The following is a 22,290-nucleotide window of genomic DNA, read 5'->3' as shown; positions in this document are numbered from 1 at the left end:
TTCTGATATGTGCGGACAGGGCCCTGGAGCCAAGAGGGATATAAGACAGATCAAAGAGATCCACGTGACATAGCCGATTTAAAAGTCTGTTTTATATGATTTCAGAGATGGGCTGAAGCAGGATCCAGCTGGTCTAGCAAACTGGTCTAGCTTAGGTGATGTCTGTACCTTCATAGAAGCGGCTAGCAGGAGTTGAGATCTGTACCATACCCACTTGGTGGTAACAAAAGACAGAGACACGCAGGCATCACTTTCCTTCAGGGTTTGTGCAAAACCTCGGCCACCAGTGTCTGATTGGGATGGTCTGAGGCATCACAGCTCTGGCGAGTTTCTGCGTGACGGTTCTTTGGTTGTTGCTGTCTCAGGGAACTTGTTTTGAGGACTGTTGGGTGAGTGATAACTCGCTTGAGAAACTTTTAATTTGGGAGAAAAAAAAAAAGGTGCTCATAAAGGCAGACTCAGAACAAACCTTTTGATGGCTACATTTGCAGATGGGAGTAGAGACTGTACTGCTCTAAAAGCAAGCACAACTAAGAAAATTTGGAGCATGCTTGAAAGGCCGCCCACACCTAAGCTAAGGTCCATCGAGGAAAAGTAGACACAGCGGCATCGGTGGTCTGCGCTTTATATTGTTTACAGCAGAAAGCTTTGGGCCACTTTTAGACATTTTTGAGATGGAATCACGTTCTACTTCCCAGGCTTATCTTGAACTCCAGGACTCGGGTGACCCTTCTACGTCAGCCTCCCAAGGGCAGGGGACTACAGATAGGTGCCTCTAAGCCTGGCTCAATTTGAGACAGTTATCAGTTACTCCCTGGGATAACAAATGGGGATTTCATTCCTAACCCAGCGTCCCTTATCATCTGTACAATGTAGCTTTAGCATTTTTGTCAGTACTAACAAGTAGTTTATAGTGGCTGCAAAGTTATTTACTGCAGAGCTATGTCACATCACCCAATATGCTAGACTAATGTCACTGATGACTCCATGTAGTACCCTCTTTATTGTTAGGACATAACTTGAACAAACTCTGCCAGGCTTTGATCAAGGCCCTATATTGAAAATCAAGCCCCTTACCCATCACTGCTCTTGCCAAACATAGTCGCTCAGAATGACCCACGTCCTGATAGCTTCTAAAGGTAAAATGGCCTTTTCTGGAAAAAAAAAAAAAACCCTCAGGAGGGAAAAACTGCAGAGTTGCATGTAGCCCTAGAAGTTACATTCCTCAAACTTCCTCTGTGAACCCCAAGTGCCCCTTCCCCTTCAGCGACACCCCCCCCCCCCCCGCTGTCTCTGTCTCTCCCAGTTTGAGACAAACAGTTCCTTCTGCTGAAGCCTCCCTAGTCTTCCTTTCCTCTTTCCATTCCTTTCAGCTGCCTCAGGAATGCCAGCATCACATTGCCTCACAGATCTAACACTTGTATCCAAACTCTTGACCTTACAATTTTCCTCTTCATTTCCAGATACACAGAAGAAACAAAATGCAGTCACTTCCCTATCCTTGAATCTGGACTAATCTTGTGACTTGCATTGACCAGTAGCATCTGGCAAAAGTGATGGCGTGCCGGTGCAGACACCAGATGTTAGGGCTTTTTTGTTTTTATTGTTTTGTGTTTCTACCCCCTCCAGAACCATTGTATCACTATGTGTACAAGCACAGGCTAGCGAGCTGGCAGATAAGAGGCAGGCTGAATCAGAGTGAAGGCCGTCTTAAACAGTCGTCCTTAGTCAGCCTTGTAGCTGACCATAAACAGCTGGGATAGCAGGCCCAAAAGGCACTTACAGGATCGTGAGTGAAATTAAGTATTATTTTAAGTGAGTCGTTTTGCTTTTGGAGTAGCTGTCGTGCTGCAAGAACTGGCTGATACACCCTTCTTCCTTCTTTTAGAGCCCTTATCACCATGTTATATTGTTTTATCGCCCCCCCCTTTTTCCCATTACCCCTTTGAATGTGAACTGTATTAGAATATGCTCTTGTCTGTTTTGTTCCTATGTTCTCAGAGTTTACAGTAGATTCTGGGCACAGTGATTTCTCAACCAGTCTTGGGTAAATTAATGAACACACTTATAAATGCTAACGTGTTACCGTGTGTTGGGGAGGGGTCAAGGTGACAGAGCAGGGCTTTGAAGCAGGTCTAGACTCAAACGCTGGCTCTACCATTCACTATCTGAATGCACTTGGGCAGAGCCCTTCACTTCTTCAAGTGCCAGTTTCATTATCGCTAGGGTGACAGTACAAGGTACCTACTTTCCATGGCTGTTATGAAGGTTACAGACATGTGAAGACTGCGAGATATGGCACTAATGCTGCTTGCTGTTTTTAGTTTGACCTAGAGAGGAGGCTTCTTCTCTTTGGGTCAGTGGGTGAAGAAATGCCCTAATATAAACATCTAAATTTGTGCAACAGTCTTCTTTTTTTATATATAATTTTTTATTTAATTTTATATAACAAAGTCCAATTAAATGAAAACAAACATTTATACACAATATTTGGGAATTTGGGCGTCGTTCTTTCCAAACTACTTCCTGCTGATAAGGGGCGTTGTCTTGGGGGATTCGAAGAAGATTCAGATATCCTAGCTGTAGTCTGTAGGGCTGTTTTGTCCAGCTGTTTTGAATGTAGGATCAGCTTGTACTCTGCAACAGTCTTCTTGAGGGGTCTGAATTACAGATAAGAAGGAAAGGAGGGGAAGGACTGGGGCTTTTAAAATTAGTCACACTTAGATTTGAACCCAAGTCGCCACCCCTCTGTGAATTTAGGAAACCCGGTGAGCTGTTTAGGGACTCCTGCCCTCAATCCTGCCAGTAGAACTTAGTTTAGGAAGTCTGTTTGATGTTTTCATGGCATAGTTACTCCAAATGTGGTTAATATGAAAACTGGGCTATTTTTAACCCACGAACAAGATGAATTATTGACTGACAATAATAGTAGGCATTTGTGGAGGGGGATGTGATGCTTAAACGTATGGATGCGTTACATACATACAAAGATCAAATCTACTAGTTAAATACTTTACCTGTTATGGTGTGTGTGTGTGTGTGAGAACAGTTAAAATCTACTCAGTAATTTTGAAATGTAGAGACATTGTCATCAGCTATGATCCCCTGGCAGTTCGATGACCGAAAGATTGAGGTCTAAGATTCTGCATGTTGTCACCTGCCAGGAAGATGCTTTTGGTACTGTGGTCTTAGCAGCCGTGAGACTGAGAGAGGGTGTCCCAGCATTAGCCTCAGCCTGCAGTACCCCACCAAGAAGCTCCATTTTGCGTTTTCTCTGCAGGCCTGGAGGTCTTTATGTGGCTGCTTTGATGTGGCCATTTTGAAACTGAGGACATTTTGACAAAGCTGTTTTGATGCTGTGGAAATTTTCTGACTTTTAATAAACGGCAGCCATCGAACTTTTAACTTTTGAACTGAGTGATCAAGTGTCACACAGACAAGGTTGGGCAGAGCTACAAATATTGGGGTAGAGGGCATGAGGTCCTTGTGTTCACAAATAAACACTAGACCTCTTCGAAGGAAGGAGATGTTTACCTGTTCTCCACTGAGAAGTCTGGGAATGAGTTTAGTTTATAACCCCCTGATCTTTGTGATCTGTAAGGCCAGGTCTCACCAATTCCCCTGATTATTATGTGTGTTTACCCCAAACTCTTCCTCCCTAGATCTTGAGCATTGCCTTTCCTAAAACCAGTCCTTGTGGGGGTGGGGTTGTCGCTTATACTTTATAAAAGCCTAGGTAATCTCTGTTATCTGAAGGGTCAGGCCAATCCTGATGCCCACAGGCTACCATGTTTACCTAGGTCATTCTCCCTAGACCCTTAGCTTGAGCATTGTTTCTGAGTCAACAGGACCCCACTTATGGAAGAGGCCATATGTACTTAATAAAGAATTCCGATGCAAACATGCCTTAAGTTTTGTTTTACACATGGGATGAAGTTAATTATCATCAGGAAACTTTTCCCCTCAAATTGTGCTGTGCTTAAATATAGCTAAAATAAACGGATCAGTGCAAGACTCCAGAAGTTTGAACCGACACCAGCAAATTAAGTCACATTAAACCATATTTCCTTTATGCCTCAAGCAGCGTGGTGGCAGAGATCCCTACTGGTTGGCACCATGGAAAAGAGGTTGAGGTTGTGGGGAGAGAAGGAAGTATCTAGTTTTTATTTATAGAGGGTAAATAAGTATCTAATAATTTCAAAAGGCTCCTGAGTTTTAAAAGCCTGGCAAATATTTTTGAAAGTAAATTTTTAAGTAATCAAGGCAGTATGAGTTGGCAAAAGGGAACAGAAACAGATAACCCAGTTAGACCTAAAGAAACAGAGTCCAGTGGTTTCTGACAAAGGACCAAAGCACTTGGTGCTAATTAAGTAGCTATTCACACCCACGCTGAGTTCAGACAAGGAACCCTTCTCAAAAGTTAAAATGGGCCAGGCGGTGGTGGCACACACCTTTAATCCCAATGCTTGGGAGGAAAGGCAGGTGGATCTCTTATGAGTTCGAGGCCAGCCTGGTCTACAAGAGCTAGTTCCAGGACAGGTTCCAAAGCCACACAGCCACACAGAGAAACCCTGTCTTGAAATCTCTCCCCCTACCAAAAAAAAAAAAAAAAAAGTTAAAATGGACCATACATATACGTGTAAAATGGAAAACTACAAAACTCCTTTGACAACACAGGATAAACCCCCATGGCCTTGTGACTGAAACAACTTGTATTGCTACAGCAGCAAAGGTACTGTGTATGAGAGAAATCACTGAGAAATTGGATCTCATTAAAATAAAAACAAACAAAACAAAACAAAACAAAAAAAAAAAAAAATCCGGCATCACTGGGAAACTGAACAGCTGTGTGAACTTTCCGAAGTTTGACAGTGTCCAAGAACAAATTAAAATGGCAGAAGTCCAGGAATGTATTTCACATAGCTATCCAAAACACAACAAACAAACCAGAAAAAAAAAAAAAAAAAAAAAAACCCTCCAAGGCTAAAAACAAGCCAAAAGCCAAAACCAGTTACTACTAATGTTAAGAAGATACATTATGAGAGGCGAAAAAGTCAATAGAATGAAAAGGACTTTTGTAAACATACAGAAGGAACTTGCAAACTTTTCAAAAATCCCTTCTTTTAAATACACGCAGAATGAGCTTCAGCGTCATGGAAATGAACCAGCTGATGTCGGCAACGAAGCGAGACTGGTTGTAGCAAGGGTACTTCTCACACTGCAGGGCAGTGTTTGGTGAGAAGATGATGCCTATTTTGGGGAAAGACATGTTAGCACTTTCTGAGTCTTAGGCAAATTTTGGCTATTAACTAAAAATATTCTATAAATAAATAAGACTATTTTGCTATCCCCAGATCTCACTGCACTATTAGCTTTCTTATTGTGGGTGAATGTTCTTAGCTTCCCTTGAAGAGGGATTCAAGCCTCTGAATCTACCCCTGCCTCTCTGCAGGTTCAGTGAAGGGAGTTGCAGCCTGGGCTGCCAGGGTCTTCAGAGGTGGTCTTGCCTTTGGGTGGCCACAAAGAGTTATAATTCACATTCTTGCTTCTAGTGTCTGCAGTGAAACCTGGGGGTTGCATTTTTCCCCCCCTGTTGCTTTAGATGCAGCTGCCAGTGATGTACTGAAAATGGAACTCAGTGCTGGGTGTGGTGGCTCACACGAGCAATCCCTGGGGAGGAGCAAGGAGTACGGTGAGTTTAAGACCCTTTGGGCTGTGTAGTAAGACGAGAGAGAGAGAGAGAGAGAGAGAGAGAGAGAGAGAGAGAGAGAGAGAGAGAGGAGGAAAAGAGGAAAAAAGAAATATGTAACATATTGCCTTTCCATGTCACCTGTCAGGACTGGCTTTACCGTCCTCAGAGGAGGTGCTAGTCTTCAGCAAGCACAGCCCCACAGTAAGGCTAGGCTGACACGCTTTCCCCTTATCAACAGCTTGCTTGCGTGTTCACCCAGCATGCACTCAGCTGAACTCTTGACCTCTCTCTGTCTGATGACTTATTAAACACTTCCAACACCCCCAGGGCCTCCAACACCTCAGCCAGGCCACATCCAGTGCTGTCAGCCCTACCCAGCCTCCCCTCATGCTCCTGTGTGAGTACACTCATACTCACTGGTACTAAAGCCACCTCTCTGCACCCTCCCACCCGATGGAGCACTTGCTGATGTCCATGTGGTTACTGCTTTTGTCTCTGACCATCGCACTCTTTGGTTGTTTTGTTTTCCGGTTAACCACAGGACATGAGGATTTTGAAGAGTTCAGGTGTTCTAGGGATGCTAACTGGTGGTGAGAGCTAGCTCTGGCTTTGACCTTTTTAGGGATGGGATACTCCCTTTAATTTCTCTGTTCCCAGAGACAAGAGCCCTGCTTGGCTGGCACCCTAACCCTACTGAGGCTGTTGCTAAGGTGAGCACATTAATATCTTCAAACAGGTCAGCTAGACCTATATGATCTACCGAGTGGTCATGAGCTACATTTAAATTTATTTATTTATTTATATTGTTTCAAGACAGCGTTTCTCTGTGTAGCCCTGGCTGTCCTGGAACTCCCTCTATAGATCAGGCTGATCTTGAACTCAGAGATCTGTCTGCCTCTCCTCGGTCCTGGGTTTAAAGGCCCGTACCACCATGCTTGGATTAACCATTGTGTTTAAAAGGCCATTTTCTCAGCCCTAGTACTTTCAGAGTTATTTCTTGCAACTTTGTGGCTAAATGCTGGACAGTGTGACTTTGAGGCATCTTCGCTACTTCTGAAGCATTGGTAGTAGCTCTTCTAAATTCTTAGGACTTGCACCTGCCTCCTTCTGTTTCCCCTAATTTACACAGAAATGTTTAATAAAGTCCTTCCATGCAATTCTAGGACACAATTGTGGAACTACAGCCAAGGGTCCACTCGATCCCTGTCCACTATGATCAGGGCAGGGACAGAAGGGCCCCTTCATACTCCTAGAAATTTGAACTTGGAACTCATTGCGTCACAGCAAGCAGAGCCTTACCACCAAACTGCTCATTGCTGGTTCATTTCACCTTGTCTTTCAGGTCAAGCAAAGACCTTAATCAGTGAAAAGGAGACAGACCACATCGTCCTTCCAAAGACTCCAATGTGCTTCTGCAATGTGTCTTTCCTAATGAACGCAGATGGTAAAGGAAGAGGGAGTCAGGCTGTGGATGCACCCGGAGAGCAAAGAACCAAAGAGGGTTTTCTTTTCTGCCAGAAGAGAATTCTAGAACATGGTTTATGAGAAGGAGCAAAGGGGGATCAGACGAGTCCATTGGCTTCAGCATGAGAAGGAGGAGTCCATTGGCTTCAGCAGCAAGGCCGACTTGAGTTTTTTGTTATAGGGACTTGTAGACTGCAATTTTGGCCTGAGTGTCTGAGGGCACAGTGTCCTGCTTTCTAGAATCCACCATAAGCAGGGTGAAAATACAGAGAACCTTTGAAAAGGGGATCATCAGCCTCTTACTTTCGCCCAGTTCTGAATTCTAACAGCCAATGCAGAAGCCCAGCAAACATGACTAAAGGATGGAGCTTTCCCTGCAAGGGATGATCCAAACTAGGCAACCAGAAAGGCACCCCAGTGACCCTGGGCTCCTCTGAGAATCCAGAAGCTCTCTCTGGGATGCCCTTGCCTCTTCCTGGCTCCCCAGCCTCCTCCATATCTCCCAACGGAGGAAACCTGTGAGAGCAGCTCCTCTCCCAGACTTGATCTCTCCTGCGCCATGGTGTCCATGTGGAGGAAGGAATCTGCAGCAGGGCCTGTTGACTTTTATTCTTCACCAGCGCTCTGGCTTTTTGACACAAGACAAATATACCATTGTAGACGCTATTTATGCTCATGAATGTGGGGCGAAGGAAGGGAATTTCTTAGCTCACTCACACCATGGTTCTCTGGAGGCTGATGAATCAATTTTATCTTTCATTCTTACTGCTCATGTTTCTCTCTCATATGTTTATTAGCCTTTTCCCCAAAGAAATATAAATTAGGACAGATTATGAAACCCTTTGTTCTGTACAAGATGGTGGTGATTGCGGGAGTAATATTGCACTCAGTCCACAGGATGCTAAACGCACCAAGAGGAAATTAGTCTTCTTGAATGAGCTGTGATTTGTATATTTTAAATGTAAAAACAACAACAAAAAAAGAGTTTTTAAAAGTAATGACAACAGGGAATCTTCAGCATAACTCTGCCCCCTTTGAAAAGATAGCATCTGTGAGCTTCTACTTAAAAAGAAAATGTAACACTTCGTGCTGAGATTTTTCAAAACTCCAGGACGACTGCGATTCATCAAGACGGAACCGTCAATGTTAAAGTTTATGATGTGTAAAACCCTGCACTTAAGGCGTCCCTTGTCCTCCAAAATCTTGTTCGCAGCTGCCAATCACACACACAGCTTTCTAAGGTAACACCACCTGCAGCGTGCTCTGCCACGTCAGAAATGTTAGGTATCTGCACTATCCTCCTGTGGCGGCTACTGGTGCATGTGCTGAGAGTCATTGAGGAATTACTTCCCATTGTAGTTTCCATTTCAGTGGGAACATTTGGCCAGTAGTTATAGGATTGGGCAACACAGTTCCTCAAGGCCTCACATAAGCCTGTTCAGGCAGTACTTTCACCTAAAGAAGTCTCATAAATGGGTGCCTCTGGCCAGGACTCCTCACGTCTCCTGGGTCGCTTTTAGACTCCATATGCACACTACCCACACCGAAGATGGAGTTCCTTAATCCCAGTGGTTCTCAGCTTTGCATTTCTGGCTGCCAGTGATTGATGTATGTTGCTGGAAGTTGCAGCAGGTGGCTCCCCACCCTTCTGGGTTACTCCACCAGTGACAACACAGGCAGAGTTGGCCTGGCTTCCTTTTTGGTGTTTGGTGTCGGATAGCTTCCTGCTCAGAACCCACAGAAGCCTACTCCTCATCCCAGACAGCTGCAGTGTCCTCTCTCCACAGACCCATACCCAGGCTCCGCACTTCCCCTCTTGGTGAGTAGCATCCTTCCCCTCCTCTATGCCCTGGCTGCCACTGAGGCATCTACATCCCATGCTTGCACTTACTTGTTCAGATGTTATGTGCAACATGCCCCTTCCTACAAACGCCCAGTATGGTTCAGGGTTCTCGTACGGTGAATAATGAGGCTCCCTCCTGACGCACAGTGAAGGCCAGGTTCAAGGCCGCTGTTGATGATTTGTACCTCAAGGGGAGGAGAAATGGTGTTGGGACAGGTAGCAAGAGGGTTTCCAGAAGTCTGAGAGGGGTGACACCCTTGGGTCTGAGAGGCTGACCACGGAAAGAACATTTATTGCAGAAAAAAAAAAAAATCTTGGGAACAAAAAACTCGACACCAGTGAGTAGTGCAGTAGACTCATCAGACAATGAGGTTCTCAGTTGTTTAACCCCATGTGATAACTGTGTTCAGTGCATGAAGAGTGTTCCAGAAAAACTAACTAAAAAATGCATATAAAACTATGGGTAGGGTGATCACTTTTCCAGTGTGTGTGTGTGTGTGTGTGTGTGTGTGTGGTGTTAAAGTAAAAAGATATGCCTCAGAAATTTAACATTGGCTAAACTGAAAAGTATACTTGATATTTTAATTTTTTAACAGTTTTTGTATAAGGTGCGTGTGCACATTGTGGTTTTGGATCCTTTTGTGCATTGTGGAAATATTCCTCTCTGATCAGAAAGGAAGCTGTTATTTTAAATGATCCATCTATAGAAAGTAGGTGTGTTCTTTCTTTTTCAGTATGTCAGCCTTCTTCAGTTCTAAAAAAAAAACCTTAAAAACTTATTTTACTTTGAATTATGTGCGCATGTGAGGAGAGCAGGTGTTTGAAACACTGGCGGTTGGTTTTGACCCACCTGACGTGGATGGAATCCATACTCAGATCCGCAAGAGCAATATCTGCTCTTAACTGCTGAGCCATCTCCCCATGACCCCCAGACCTGTTCTTTAGTTCTTAATTAGTCAGTTCTATAGCCAGCCAACAGGTCAGGGCAGCTGTTTCTGCCCTTCCAGCTGTGCTATGCTGGAAGCAACTGCCTTCTGAGGGGATCTGTCCCTTTATTTTCTTTGCCAAACAACCCCAAAATAGTGGTCATTCCAGCACCTGGAGTTCGAGAGCCCTCTTCTTCCAATTTCTGTCTATTGTTGTTTATACTCTGAGCTTATGTTTATAGGTCTCAGGGAAGTGAACCCCTGACCCAGGCTTGGTGAGTGGGCCCTGTGGTAAAATGGCTCAGAGTCCCTGATCCAGTGTAGGAAGGAGGGGGAAGAAAAAAAATCAGAGCTGCGTGAGTGCATTCATGAGAACACGTACACCACACACAGAAAATGTAAGAGATGATTCAACCCATGAGTAGCAAATAGGACAAAGGTCAAAGTGTAGACCTAAGGCTGTAACTCCTGTGAATGGCTATAGCACTGGATGTGAGAGGGGACAGGGCACCTCCGTCTGATTTTTCTGTCAGTCCCTTAAGGAAAACAGAGGATAGGAAAATAATGGCAGGGTAAGCACAATTCCAGATTGGCCTATCTCACAGGGCATTTTCCACTTCTATAGAACAATCAGCGTCCCTCTGGCTCCTGAATACTATGCTTTCAAGTTTTATGTCTTAGTTGATGCATTTTTTTTTCCTGCCATAGAGCAATGTTCCTTCACCTAATCCCTTTAAACCTCCAGGGTCAACAAGAGTCACCTCCTTAGTGAATCCCTCCTGGATGTTCCCTGGTGCTGAAATCAGAATTCCCTCTCCCTCATTCCTACAACCTCTTCAGACATTGCCATTTTTCAGCCTTAACTCACCCACTGAACTTGAAATTGGGGCTTCTTGAGAGTGTTAATTATTACACATCTTGCTTATGCCCAGCCAGTGTCCAGCACACCTGGCCGTTGACCGTGAGATGAAAGTGATCTCAGCTCTCACAAAGCTTACGTTCTGACCAGAGTGTTTGCATAGCCTGCTTCTTGACTGTGCATGAATCCCTGGGATCAGGTAGGACCGTCATTGCCCTCGATTCCCAAACGAGGGATCCAGGCTCTGTGAGGGCATGTCCCTTGTTGCCAAGCCCCAATGGCAGAAAGGATAAACCAAAGGCAGAGGAACTATTTATGGTCCAGTGCTCTCCTTGTTGTTTAGGCCACCGTGTAGACTCAGCTGCTAGAGTGTCCACAAGATGGCCATAAGGAGAGTGAAGGACAGGTCAGCGGTGAGTTGAAGCCTTCTAACTCCCAAGACAGTTGAGTTCCTTCCCTCTCTGTGTGTGTTTTTGTCTTATGTGGGCTCTTCTTCTTTTTCTTCTTCTTCTTTTTCTCCTCCTCCTCCTCCTCCCTTCCTTCTTCTTTCTTTGTCTTTCTTCTCAAGGCAAGAAGAAAATGAAATCAGGCTCTGAGACTGGCTGTATAGTAATGCATTTGACAAGTATCTAGGCAAAGATTAAAGAGAAATCAACTTAAAACCCCAAGGCTGCCTGTGGTCTTCACACACTACTTCGGGAAGGACTGAGAGTTTTCTCCTTTGGTTCTCTCCAAACTTCCCACGTGCTAGAAGCACATTCATAATGGAAGAAGGACCAACCTTCGTAAGAAGCTGGAGCAGGATTTCAGTCCCAGACAGTGGCACCTGGGTGTGCACTGGCAGGCATGGCTCTTGCAGGGCTGCTGTTTTCCACCACAGCTGGAGCAGGCTTGTAAGCAGGTGTTCAGAACAGAAGATCACTGACTGCTACTTCTTTTCCTTTCTCTTCCTTTAAAAAAAAAAAAAAGAGCTGACAGGTTATTTTTTTACTACGGCTCTTACAATTTTACACACCTGGTAAATATTATATTATAATGCATCGAAAAACTTAAAAGAGAAAACAAACTCATTTTCCACCAACGATCATGGGGTCAGGCTTTTGTAGGAGAGCTTCTGTTCCAACCAGTGGCAAAGGGTACGAGCTCTTTTATCTTTAAAGATCATAAAGCAGTATTGCACATTTTACATTTTGATCTAATAGTTTCAGCGGCCTCTTTTTTTTTTAATTAGCTCGAAGCATCTCTTCCTCTTTTTAATTGGCTATCTGTAGTAGTTTTGGAGTAGGTGTATCGCAACGTGACCAGCTGCTGTATATCTGTTTCCAGATTTTTGATCTGCAAGACAATGCTCCAGCATTGAGAGAATAGGGCAGGTTCTTAGCAGAGCATCCACTGAGCAGAGGTGTCCCTCTCTATAAATTTTGATACTGTTTACCTTCCAAAAAAGGTAATATATACCCATACCCAAAGCTACACACCCTGTACTATGAAGATTTCTTCATATTTGTACCAACATCACCGCTATATATTGCTATCCTCTCTAAAATTTTCTGTAACCAAATCCACCTTCCTCTCCTGGCTTCTTTCTTCTGACATCTTTTCTCAGATGTCATGTGATCACTGTTCAAGCTCTTCATACAAAGAAAAGTCACATGACATAAGCCACTCACTAGTACTAGAAATATATATTGAATGATATATGACTCACGCCTCCAGGTCTCTGCTTCCCAAGCACATTTGCTTAGTTAGGGGTACTTTTCATTTAGTGGAAAAGTGTGAATTTCCTAGCTTAGCATGGGCTTAGTGATGTCTTGATGACACCTGGAATGTGGCTGAACAGAAGAAATTCATCGATGATACCAGAATAACTTAGAAATGCAACTTGGGGAGAATTTGTGATTCTCAAACTTAGGAAGAAGAGAGAAGACTATAATTTTCCTGAAGAAAAAAAATGTATGTCCCATTTCTATTGATCCTGAAGTATTTCAAAGTAATTATAAACAGAAATTGAAAACAAGTTATCAGACTCCAAGAGAGAGTGTTTAAGTAACATATGGGCCAGCCCTTGTTGGAAGTCTGGGCAAGAATGCTCAGTAATGGATAAAATGCCATAACTTGCTTGATTAAAATAAAAAGAGAAAAAATAGAAGTACTTACATGCATAGGAACAAGGCTGGGGAGGAAAATAAGAAGTTGATATAGCCGTTATTTGGAGATGTAAATGTTTGGGTATTTTGATTGATTTTTTTTCCTCTCTCGAAGTTTGTATATTTGCCAAAAACTTAAATTTTTTAAAAGATTTATTTTTTTGGTGTGTTTGTGCGTGCTTGTGAGTACACATTCTCATAAAAGCCAGAGGTATTGGCTCCTCTCGGAGCTGGAGTTTTAATGGTTGTGATCTCCCTGTAATGTGGGTGCTGGGAACTGAACTCCAGTCCTCTGTAAGATCATTATACACTCTTAATTGCTGAGCTATTTCTCTGGCCCCATAAAAATATTTTTTAAGTAAAAACAAAAACAGTATGTTTAGAGACATTTCCCCAGCCTCCACCAGCTACACTAAAATCCAGTGAGACTGTGGCCACACCCACTCAGATTTAGCCCCATTCCAGGCTTCCTTCTGTCTGTCTTGGGGTTAATGTTTAAGGCATTCCCCCCCTACATTTTGGGGGTAACTTTTTAAATTACAAACATACAGGAGACACAGAGGCTGTGTGTATTTATTATTTGTTTATCTTCAGTATACCTACGTAATAGAATTTTACTTTTTAGACAGGGTTTATTAGACTGAGCTGGCCTGTAACTTTCAAGTCTGCTCTTTTACCCAAGGGCTAGAATTACAGTATGGCGCTACTACCACACCCACTCTCCACTCTAATACTTTAAAATCGTGAGTTTGTGCGGCCCCCTCATTTCCAAAGCACAGCACAAGACACTAAGGTGCTTGAGAGAGCTGCTGCGGAAGAGCTCTGGCAGCTTCCCGTGGGCTTGCTGATAGTGGAGGTGACTGATTCCTGAAAGAAAAGGGACCCATCTTATTTTCCTCTTTATTTTGAGACCCCTTGGAGTCTCGGCAACAATTAGCCACAAAGACGCAGAGTGAAGAACCTGTTCTTGTACGCCTACCTACCCTGTGAAGCTATCATGGTCATGGGGCTCTTTCCTCTAGCTCAAACTTCTTCATGCACCTTTGCATCCTGACTGTCCTCTCCTGCACTGTGTGAAGTGGCAGTCCATTTCTTCCCGTCTTGTGAATGCTCAGCAACTTATCAAAAGTTTGGTGGTTCATTTGGCTGTCACCAGCAAAGCTGGTTTGGGGATTCACGTGCAAGCTTCTGTGGGACATAGGGTTGCATTTTTCTTAGGTAATTACTTAGGAGTAGCAGAGTTGGATTACTGTAAGCATTTGTTGGGCTTTTTACGGAGCTGCCAAACTTCTCCAGTGGTCTGTGAGGTGGCTCTGCTGTCAAAGTATTTGATGTACAAGCTTGAGGACACATTTGGATCCTCAGCACCAGTAGAAGCCAAGGGTAGTGATGATCTCTGTAACCCCAGCTCTGAGGAGGCAACCAGTATAGCTGAAACAGTGAGCTCCAGGTTTAAGTGAGAGGTCCTGCCATAATGAAACAAAATAAAAACCTAGGACAAGCAAAAAAAGTAAAGAAAAGAGATAGGTCCTAGAGAGATGGCTCAGCATTGGTGGCTGCTCTTCCAGAGGATCTGGGTTTGATTTCCAGAACCCACAAGGTGTCTAACATCCCTAACTTCAGTTCCAGGGGATCTGATGCCCTCTTCTGGCCTCATCTGGCACTACCGGCATCTGGTGCAGGCAAAGCACCCATATTCATAAAAAAAAAAAAAACCAAGAAAGGTAGAGAATGAAGACGCTCGATGTTGACTTCTGGCCTTCCCCAGCACAGGCATTTACACATATACATATATACAACACACACACACACACACCTGACAAACTTCTTCAGAATGGTTACTTTGAGACAGGCAGGGTAGAAAGGAAAGGCATAGGAAAAAGGAAGCAGAACACACTGGATCTAGCACCAAGGTGCAAGGTACTGATGGAGGGTTGGGGTGGAGGTGCTGTCTAGGCACAGACCCCTCCACAAAGGAGTCCAACTATGGTCACACAAACCGGGCTTCTCTCCCCAGCTGGGTGTCTGGACACCCTTCTTCAGGGATCTATGGCCTGGCATTGCTAGCTCATGCCTAGGCAATATCCCCAGACCTTACAGAAGTTAAGCCAGGAGGAAGTGAACTACCAGGTAAGGACAGGCTGAAGATTACCCAAGAGTCTCTGTTGTTTGTTCTTCATCCACAGATGTAAGTTTTACTAGTTCTTTAAGTTAAAAGAAATTGAGCATTAAACCCTGGGTCTATTGGAATAAAGAAGTAAATAGTAACTCCCAAACTGTTGCTTTCATTCTGCATTTTCAAGAATATTCTGATATGCCACTGTAGTCTGAAAAGGGACAGGAATGATAATGCATGTGTGTGTGTGTGTGTGTGTGTGTGTGTGTGACTTTTTTTTTTCACAAACACAAACAAGCTTAATGTTGAATCTTCACCTTCGGTGTTTTGCTCCCAGGGTGCATCTGTAAGTCTGGACTCTTTCTAATTTCTGCCCTTTCTCTCTAGAAGCTGGCTGGCATCTGACCCACCATGACACCCACAGAACGAACAGTGAGTATAGTCATGACCTTAGGTGCCTCAGAAACACCTACCTACTCTCTGGTCTTCCCTGCACAGTGGTGAGGGGAAGAATCTCCTATGGGGACAGATTTCCTGTGTGGTGCTGTAGGGTAAGATCTCTGTCAGCAGTGCCCATCACTATGTGAGGTATTTCTTCTGGTCACATCCATTCTCTTTGTGAACACCAGTTCAGTGTTGGGAGTGATATGCTGTGAAGACGGAAAGTTTAAGTTTTAGATTTTATTAATAGCTGAGGGATTTTATGCTCTTTGACTAGGATCGGCTTTGTCCCATGAGTGTTCTGAAGCTCATACAAAAGAAAGCAATAGAGAACCGACTTGATTTGTTTTTGTTTTTTTTTAAAGCCCCTTGGGGGGGGGTTCTTCTATGCTTTTGACAGCACACAGCCCTTTAAAAAGGATACAGAGGTATTTCTCTGAGAGGTCAAGAACTGAACCAAGTTTAGCAGGTCAAATCATTATCTAGATTTAAAAAAAAATGAACACAAAATGCAATTAGAGTATAGGATGAATTAATTATAGAATCAAATCTATTCAAAACACCTTACAAGAATATCTGGGGGCTTTTATTTTTCTTCTGTAAAAGGGAAAATATAAGTTTTACATGTATATAATCAAAACCACGCCTTCTCGATGGGACTAACACATTTTCCTTCAAAATGCCTTGAAGACTTACAGAATGGGATGGCTGAATTAGGTTGTGAACAAAATTATTTATAACACACCAATATGTCTTCAGCATTGTCTGGGAATATTTATATGGTTGCACACATTATTAGAGGTGAGGAGGCAACCTTGATTTTACTCTGTAGTGAATTTGGCTCCTGGTCTCTGAGGCTGAGGGACTGATGGTGAGCAGGCTGCTTCTGATATAGCTATCATTTGGTTTTCTCCCTTGGGATTTTGGAAAACAGCCAAACTTGAAAAGGCAGCCCAGTTAAAAGGCATGCCTCTCCACAGTGATGATGGACCATGAGGGATGGAGGTGTTTTAATCCCAGCCCAACAAAAATCCTGGCTCCCCATGCCTCGTGCTGGGGAAATCTGGATGGCCTAGGGACTCAGGATGTTTGCCATCCATATTTGTATTATAGCACCCTGCAGGAGGCTTTCAGCTCTTTCTCTGTGTTTGCTCAGAGACCCACCTTTCCCAGCTTACTCATGGATCTTCCAGGACACCATTTTCCTCATGCTTCTCACCAGGGACCAGACCACCCCTTGAGCTGACCCCTCTATCATGTACTCTTTCCTGCTTCCTTCCTTCCTTCCTTTTCTTGACCCCAATAATATCTGCCTCTGCCCTGGGATATTGCATTTGTGAATGAGTGTGCCCTGGAGAAATGTCCTCCCCACCGCTATGTGGAGGGATTTGCTATTTGCTTCCAAGCCTTGGGACAATTTAAGAGTCTAGTAAAGCTATTTCAAATCACCATAACAAACAAACAAACAAACAAAAACAAGTATGAAAACAAAAAAAAAAAAACAAAAAAACAAAACATAACCAACAAAACTCTCTACAAAAGCAGTTCACATCACCCATCATTATCCTTACTCATCTTCATAGTTTAGCTGACACTCTCCCAAAATGTTATCCTTCCACACATATAAGTCTTCTGCCAACCTGGTTCTGGGTCTAGGTGCTCATAGTTTAATTTCACCCCCAAAGCTCTTCCTTCTCTCAAAGTCCACTCAGGACCCTCATCCGACAGCTTGGCTTTGGCCTTCTCAGGGAGCAGAGACTTTTCACCTGGTCCCATGCCCAGTGTTGGCAGGACTTTGCTGGCACCAGAGATAGGTCCATGTGACGCTGGATTTTCAGATGACAGCACGGAGGGAAGTCTTTTAATTTAAATTAAGAACTTGTGCCTCAGACCTGGGGACCAATACATATATAAAACAGAGAAAGGAGGTCTGCTCAGCTTTTTGTAACAATGAGCTCTTAAGCTATTTCCTGCCAGCCAGGCTCAGAGTAGGCTGGGTTTAGTGGTGTGAGCTTCAGAATTCTGCATCAGCCTCCTATTACCTACTGATTTTTAAAAACCATGCATACAGGTACGCATATGCATGAACGCACACATGCACAGAGATATTACCTCATATTCAAATAAGTCAAGGAAACATTGCTAAGGAAATATTTAAAGAATATCTCAAGGGCCTTTAATCATGCTGATATGCAATTAAAATTAAAATAAGCCCTATAGGACTTTTTCAGAGATTAATCTGCTTGGGATAATTGGGACTTTCAAAGACAAAAGATGCAATATGAAGATTCTCCAATATTTAACAACTACACAGTTTAGGAAAGGCTGGTTGGCCATCAGCAGCTTATGTGAGTTTTACAGGTAAAGACAGCACAGCTTACAGAAAGTAGAGGGATTTTATTATTCAATATGAATATTTAAGTACATAAACTAACCAATTATATCTACATATTTACTAATATTAGCTACCTAAAGCAAAACAAAACCCTCACAAAGATTATGTCTAGTTCAATATGGACAGATGACTTGAAAAATTACTGTACTTGGCCAGGCGGTAGTGGCTCACGCCTTTAATCCCAGCACTCGGGAGGCAGAGGCAGGAGGATTTCTGAGAGTTCGAGATCAGCCTGGTCTACAAGAGCTAGTTCCAAGACAGCCTCCAAAGGCACAGAGAAACCCTGTCTTGAAAAAAGAAAGAAAGGAAGAAAAATTATTGTACTTGTTTCAAGGAAAAGAAATGCGGTGAGATTGTCCTCTCGCGAAAGAAATGCAGAGAATATCCCCCAGGGCAAGACACTGGTGACTCAAAGTCCCTGTGAAGTTATGAAGCCTAATGGGAGCCCCAAAGAGGGATGGTAGGAGGTGAGATCATGTGGGTGTGGGATGGAGGCTTCAACAATGCAACGGTTACCATGCTTTGGATCTGGCACCCTCCTATGCTGTTAGCTGCCTGCCCGGATTTCATTCATCCCCCTTCTCTATCAGAAAGTACAATGGCACATGTGAGCATATATGTCTAGATATGTGTATGCATGTATACTTGTGTGTATGGGTATGTAGATGTGCAAGTAAGCAGGAGGCTGGGCCTGTTTATGCATATGAGAGTGAGCAAATGTTTGTGCCCTATGTGTGTGCCTGTCAGAACCATTGCCTTGGGTGTATGACCCTTGTGGTCACATAGGGGCCATGTGTTTAAGAATGTTCATACTTGGGGCTGGGGAGATAGCTCAAGGGTTAAGAGCACTGGCTGCTTGCTCTTCCAGAGGTCCTAAGCTCATGGTGGCTCACAACCATTTATGATGAAATCTGGTGCCCTCTTATGGCTTGCGGGTGTTTGTGCAGGCAGAACGCTGTATACATAATAAATAAATCTAAAAAACAAACAAAAGAATGTTCATACTTGAATTAAAGCTCAATGTCTTGAAATTTTTGACAATATTTTCAGCAAGGGTCCTTGGAAATTCTATAGCACTCACATCTATGCAAGTAGTTGAGAATGTCATGATGTGTATGTGCAAATGTGTGTGCGCAGATTAAGTGTTGTGTTGCATGTTTACTTCGGAGGCTGTCAGAAAACTCAGAGGTGCCATGACTCCAGTAGTTTATGAGCTCCTGGTGACTTTTATATTTGCAGATGTTGAATAGTTGGGAGAAAGGACTGTCAGGTGTCACATTCAATTCACATAGTGTGTGGTCCCAAAGTTTTCTTTCCCATCATGTCAGAATACTTGCCATTCAGACTACAAGTGTAGTTTTGCTTTTCTGTATCCTTCATGAATAAGTTAACTTCTAAGTAAGTAGAAACCAGACTTGTTTACCTGGTATCTTTAGCAGTTACTATAGTCACCAACTTATAGATGGGTAGGAAACATTTATTAAATAAACACTTCTTCCAATGGTCAATTTCTATTGTTTTAACAAAATACCTTAAATTGGGTTATGTGTAAAGAAACTTTTCTCTAGTTTACAGTTCGGGAGGCTGATGGTCTCCCAGATTGAGTGGCCTCATCTATTCTGGTGCCTGTCTCCTGGTTATATCACAATATGGTAGAAAGCAACATAAAAGAAGAAATACATAGTCATATATCAAGACAGCAAGAGAGACTCAAGGGCAAGGATCCCCTTCTTTTATGACAACCTACTATTGCAGGAACTTGAGTCCAAAGAGAACTTATTAATGTCTTCCATGGTAGTGCCCCATTATACAACCAACAGTAGGCCTCACCTCAAACCATGGCATTGGGTGACAAGTACTCCATCAAACTTACACACTCAAACCTAATGAAATCCTAGCACAGTCTTCCTTCCAACACATATGCCCCTTTTTTTGCTTTATCACAGAGCTTTGGCAATTGGCATTGGATCAGGTTATTCTATCTACCATCGGATCAGACCACTCAAAAGTTATCCTTGATTGAATGCAACTTATATTCTTTGCAGAGCCTCATTCCTGGTATGTTGGACGACTACAGCTACATTTCCACAGAAGACTACATGAATTTCACCTCCAATACCTTTTTCTGTAAGAAAAACAATGTCAGGCAGTTTGCGAGCTATTTCCTCCCACCTTTGTACTGGTTTGTGTTCATTGTGGGCACCTTGGGCAATAGCCTGGTTATCCTTGTCTACTGGTATTGCACAAGAGTGAAGACCATGACGGACACGTTCCTTCTGAATTTGGCAATTGCTGATCTGCTCTTTCTTGCCACTCTTCCCTTTTGGGCTATCGCTGCTGCTGGCCAGTGGACATTCCATACCTTCCTGTGCAAGGTTGTGAACAGTATATACAAGATGAACTTCTACAGCTGTGTGCTACTGATCATGTGCATCAGTGTGGACCGATACATTGCCGTTGTACAGGCTATGAAGGCTCAGATCTGGCGGCAGAAAAGGCTGCTGTACAGCAAGATGGTTTGCATTATCATCTGGGTGATGGCGGCTGTGCTCTGTACCCCAGAAATCTTGTATAGCCAAATCAGTGGGGAATCTGACAATACCATCTGTACCATGGTCTACCCTAAGGATAAGAACGCCAAGCTGAAATCAGCTGTCTTGATCCTGAAGGTCGCCTTGGGGTTTATCATCCCCTTCGTGGTCATGGCCTTCTGCTACACCATCATCATTCACACCCTGGTACAGGCCAAGAAGTCTTCCAAGCACAAAGCGCTAAGGGTGACCATCACTGTCCTCACTGTCTTCATTATGTCTCAGTTCCCCTACAACTGCATCCTCATAGTGCAGGCCGTTGATGCCTACACTGTGTTCATCTCCAACTGTGCTATTTCCACCAGCATTGACATCTGCTTCCAGGTCACTCAGACCATTGCATTCTTCCATAGTTGCCTTAATCCAGTTCTCTACGTATTTGTGGGCGAGAGATTCCGCCGGGATCTCATGAAGACCCTGAAGAACTTAGGATGCATTAGGCAGGGCCACTGGGTTTCATTCACGAGGAGAGAGGGTAGCTTGAAGATTTCTTCCATGCTACTGGAGACAACTTCGGGGGCCCTCTCCCACTGAAAGGAGTTCTCACCGAGATAGATTATCCTCTTGGAAATAATGAGGATACATAGACACAACACAGTCTCCCCACTGATAAGACTAAAGAGAAAGCAAATAAGAAGGAAACGAGAAAACCCAAAATGAAATAAAACAAACTAGGATGAATCTAAACAGCCTCATCACGCTCAGTCAGGATATGCCAAAGTTTTCTAAACTAATCACACCAGAAGGGCACCAGCTGGGTTTGGTTGCAGTAAATGCAATTCTGAGGAGTATACCTGAGAAGCAGTGAGGACACCCCAGCCATGCACATGCTAATCATCGATGCAGCTAGGTTCTGGAGGTGTTGAGTTTCTACAGTACTCCACATTTTTGTTACTTCAGATCTGATGCTACTCTTCTCCAGAGGTGACAGAGCACGGAGTCACCAGCATAGACCACAAAAGCAAGGCTTAGCAATATTTTCCACCTTGGGATATCCCCACTGGTGGGGAGACTTTGTACATCTCATTACATATTTTTAAATCTAGAACACACCCAAACAATCTGAGGCTGAACGCCCTTCTGACATCCTTGATCTCTTCTGGGCCAAGGACAACCATTTTTTTTTTCCTACTTTGGAGCTATTTGTAAGACAGGTTGGCCAGCCCACGCACAGCACATTAACTGGAGTCTGTTGCTCTCAGCCCACGTAGGTGTCTGGCTGGAGTTGCCATGTCCAAACCTAGCTGTAGGTTCTATCTAGGAAGGGATCTAGATAAATGTGTGGTAAAGTGAACCTCATAGACTAAGCCTGAGGATGTATTTGGGTGGCCGGGACCTAGCATTGGCTATGCTGGGACTTCTTCAGGGGAGAGGGTGCAGGGGAAAGGTCAGCATTATGACCTTTCCTTCTGATGCTTCGAGAAGGGTGTTTGCCTCCTTGCTACCTCACCTTTACTTACCTTGTAGTGCCAACAGCTCACAAAATTTTTACCTTTGGGGATATTAAGAAAAATATTTAATTATGATTCACTTCACACCTATGTTTTTAGCTGTCGAATTTCGCACATTGGAAAAAGTCATCGCATATCCTGGAAAAGTGCTGAATAATGTGTATTTTAAAATGTTCATCACTTGCCATTTGTTTTACCCTTTCTTAATACTGCAACTGTGAGCAATTGAATATCAGACAGAAATACAGTGATTGTAAAGGGTAAGAATGTGGTTTGTTTTGAATTGCCTGTGTAACCAGCTTTTACAATATAATGCAGAGCTATAATCTCGTCATGTGTTCTTCTATGCCCCCTCACCTGAGAAA

At 43.5% G+C, this 22,290-nt stretch overlaps 1 protein-coding gene across 1 annotated transcript; it reads left to right on the top strand.

The window, feature by feature from the left end:
* The first annotated feature begins 8,847 nt into the window (after nucleotides 1-8,847).
* Ccr9 (C-C motif chemokine receptor 9) lies at nucleotides 8,848-21,701 on the top strand. The gene is made up of 3 exons (XM_051201358.1): nucleotides 8,848-8,975; nucleotides 15,435-15,479; nucleotides 19,929-21,701. The coding sequence occupies exons 2-3, from the start codon at nucleotides 15,459-15,461 to the stop codon at nucleotides 21,006-21,008; spliced, it is 1,101 nt and encodes a 366-aa protein (XP_051057315.1). The 5' UTR covers nucleotides 8,848-8,975; nucleotides 15,435-15,458; the 3' UTR covers nucleotides 21,009-21,701.
* The last annotated feature ends 589 nt before the right edge of the window (nucleotides 21,702-22,290 follow it).

The sequence above is a fragment of the Phodopus roborovskii genome, unplaced genomic scaffold (genome assembly GCF_943737965.1).
Source record: "Phodopus roborovskii unplaced genomic scaffold, PHOROB, whole genome shotgun sequence".
Classification (NCBI taxonomy): Eukaryota; Metazoa; Chordata; class Mammalia; order Rodentia; family Cricetidae; genus Phodopus; species Phodopus roborovskii.
This window is presented reverse-complemented; position numbering and strand designations above follow the sequence as displayed.

Coding starts and splice junctions, on each gene's coding strand:
- Ccr9 (XM_051201358.1), top strand. CDS start 15,459: ATGACACCCACAGAACGAACA. Junction 15,480..19,928: donor TGACACCCACAGAACGAACA/GTGAGTATAGTC, acceptor TATTCTTTGCAG/AGCCTCATTCCTGGTATGTT.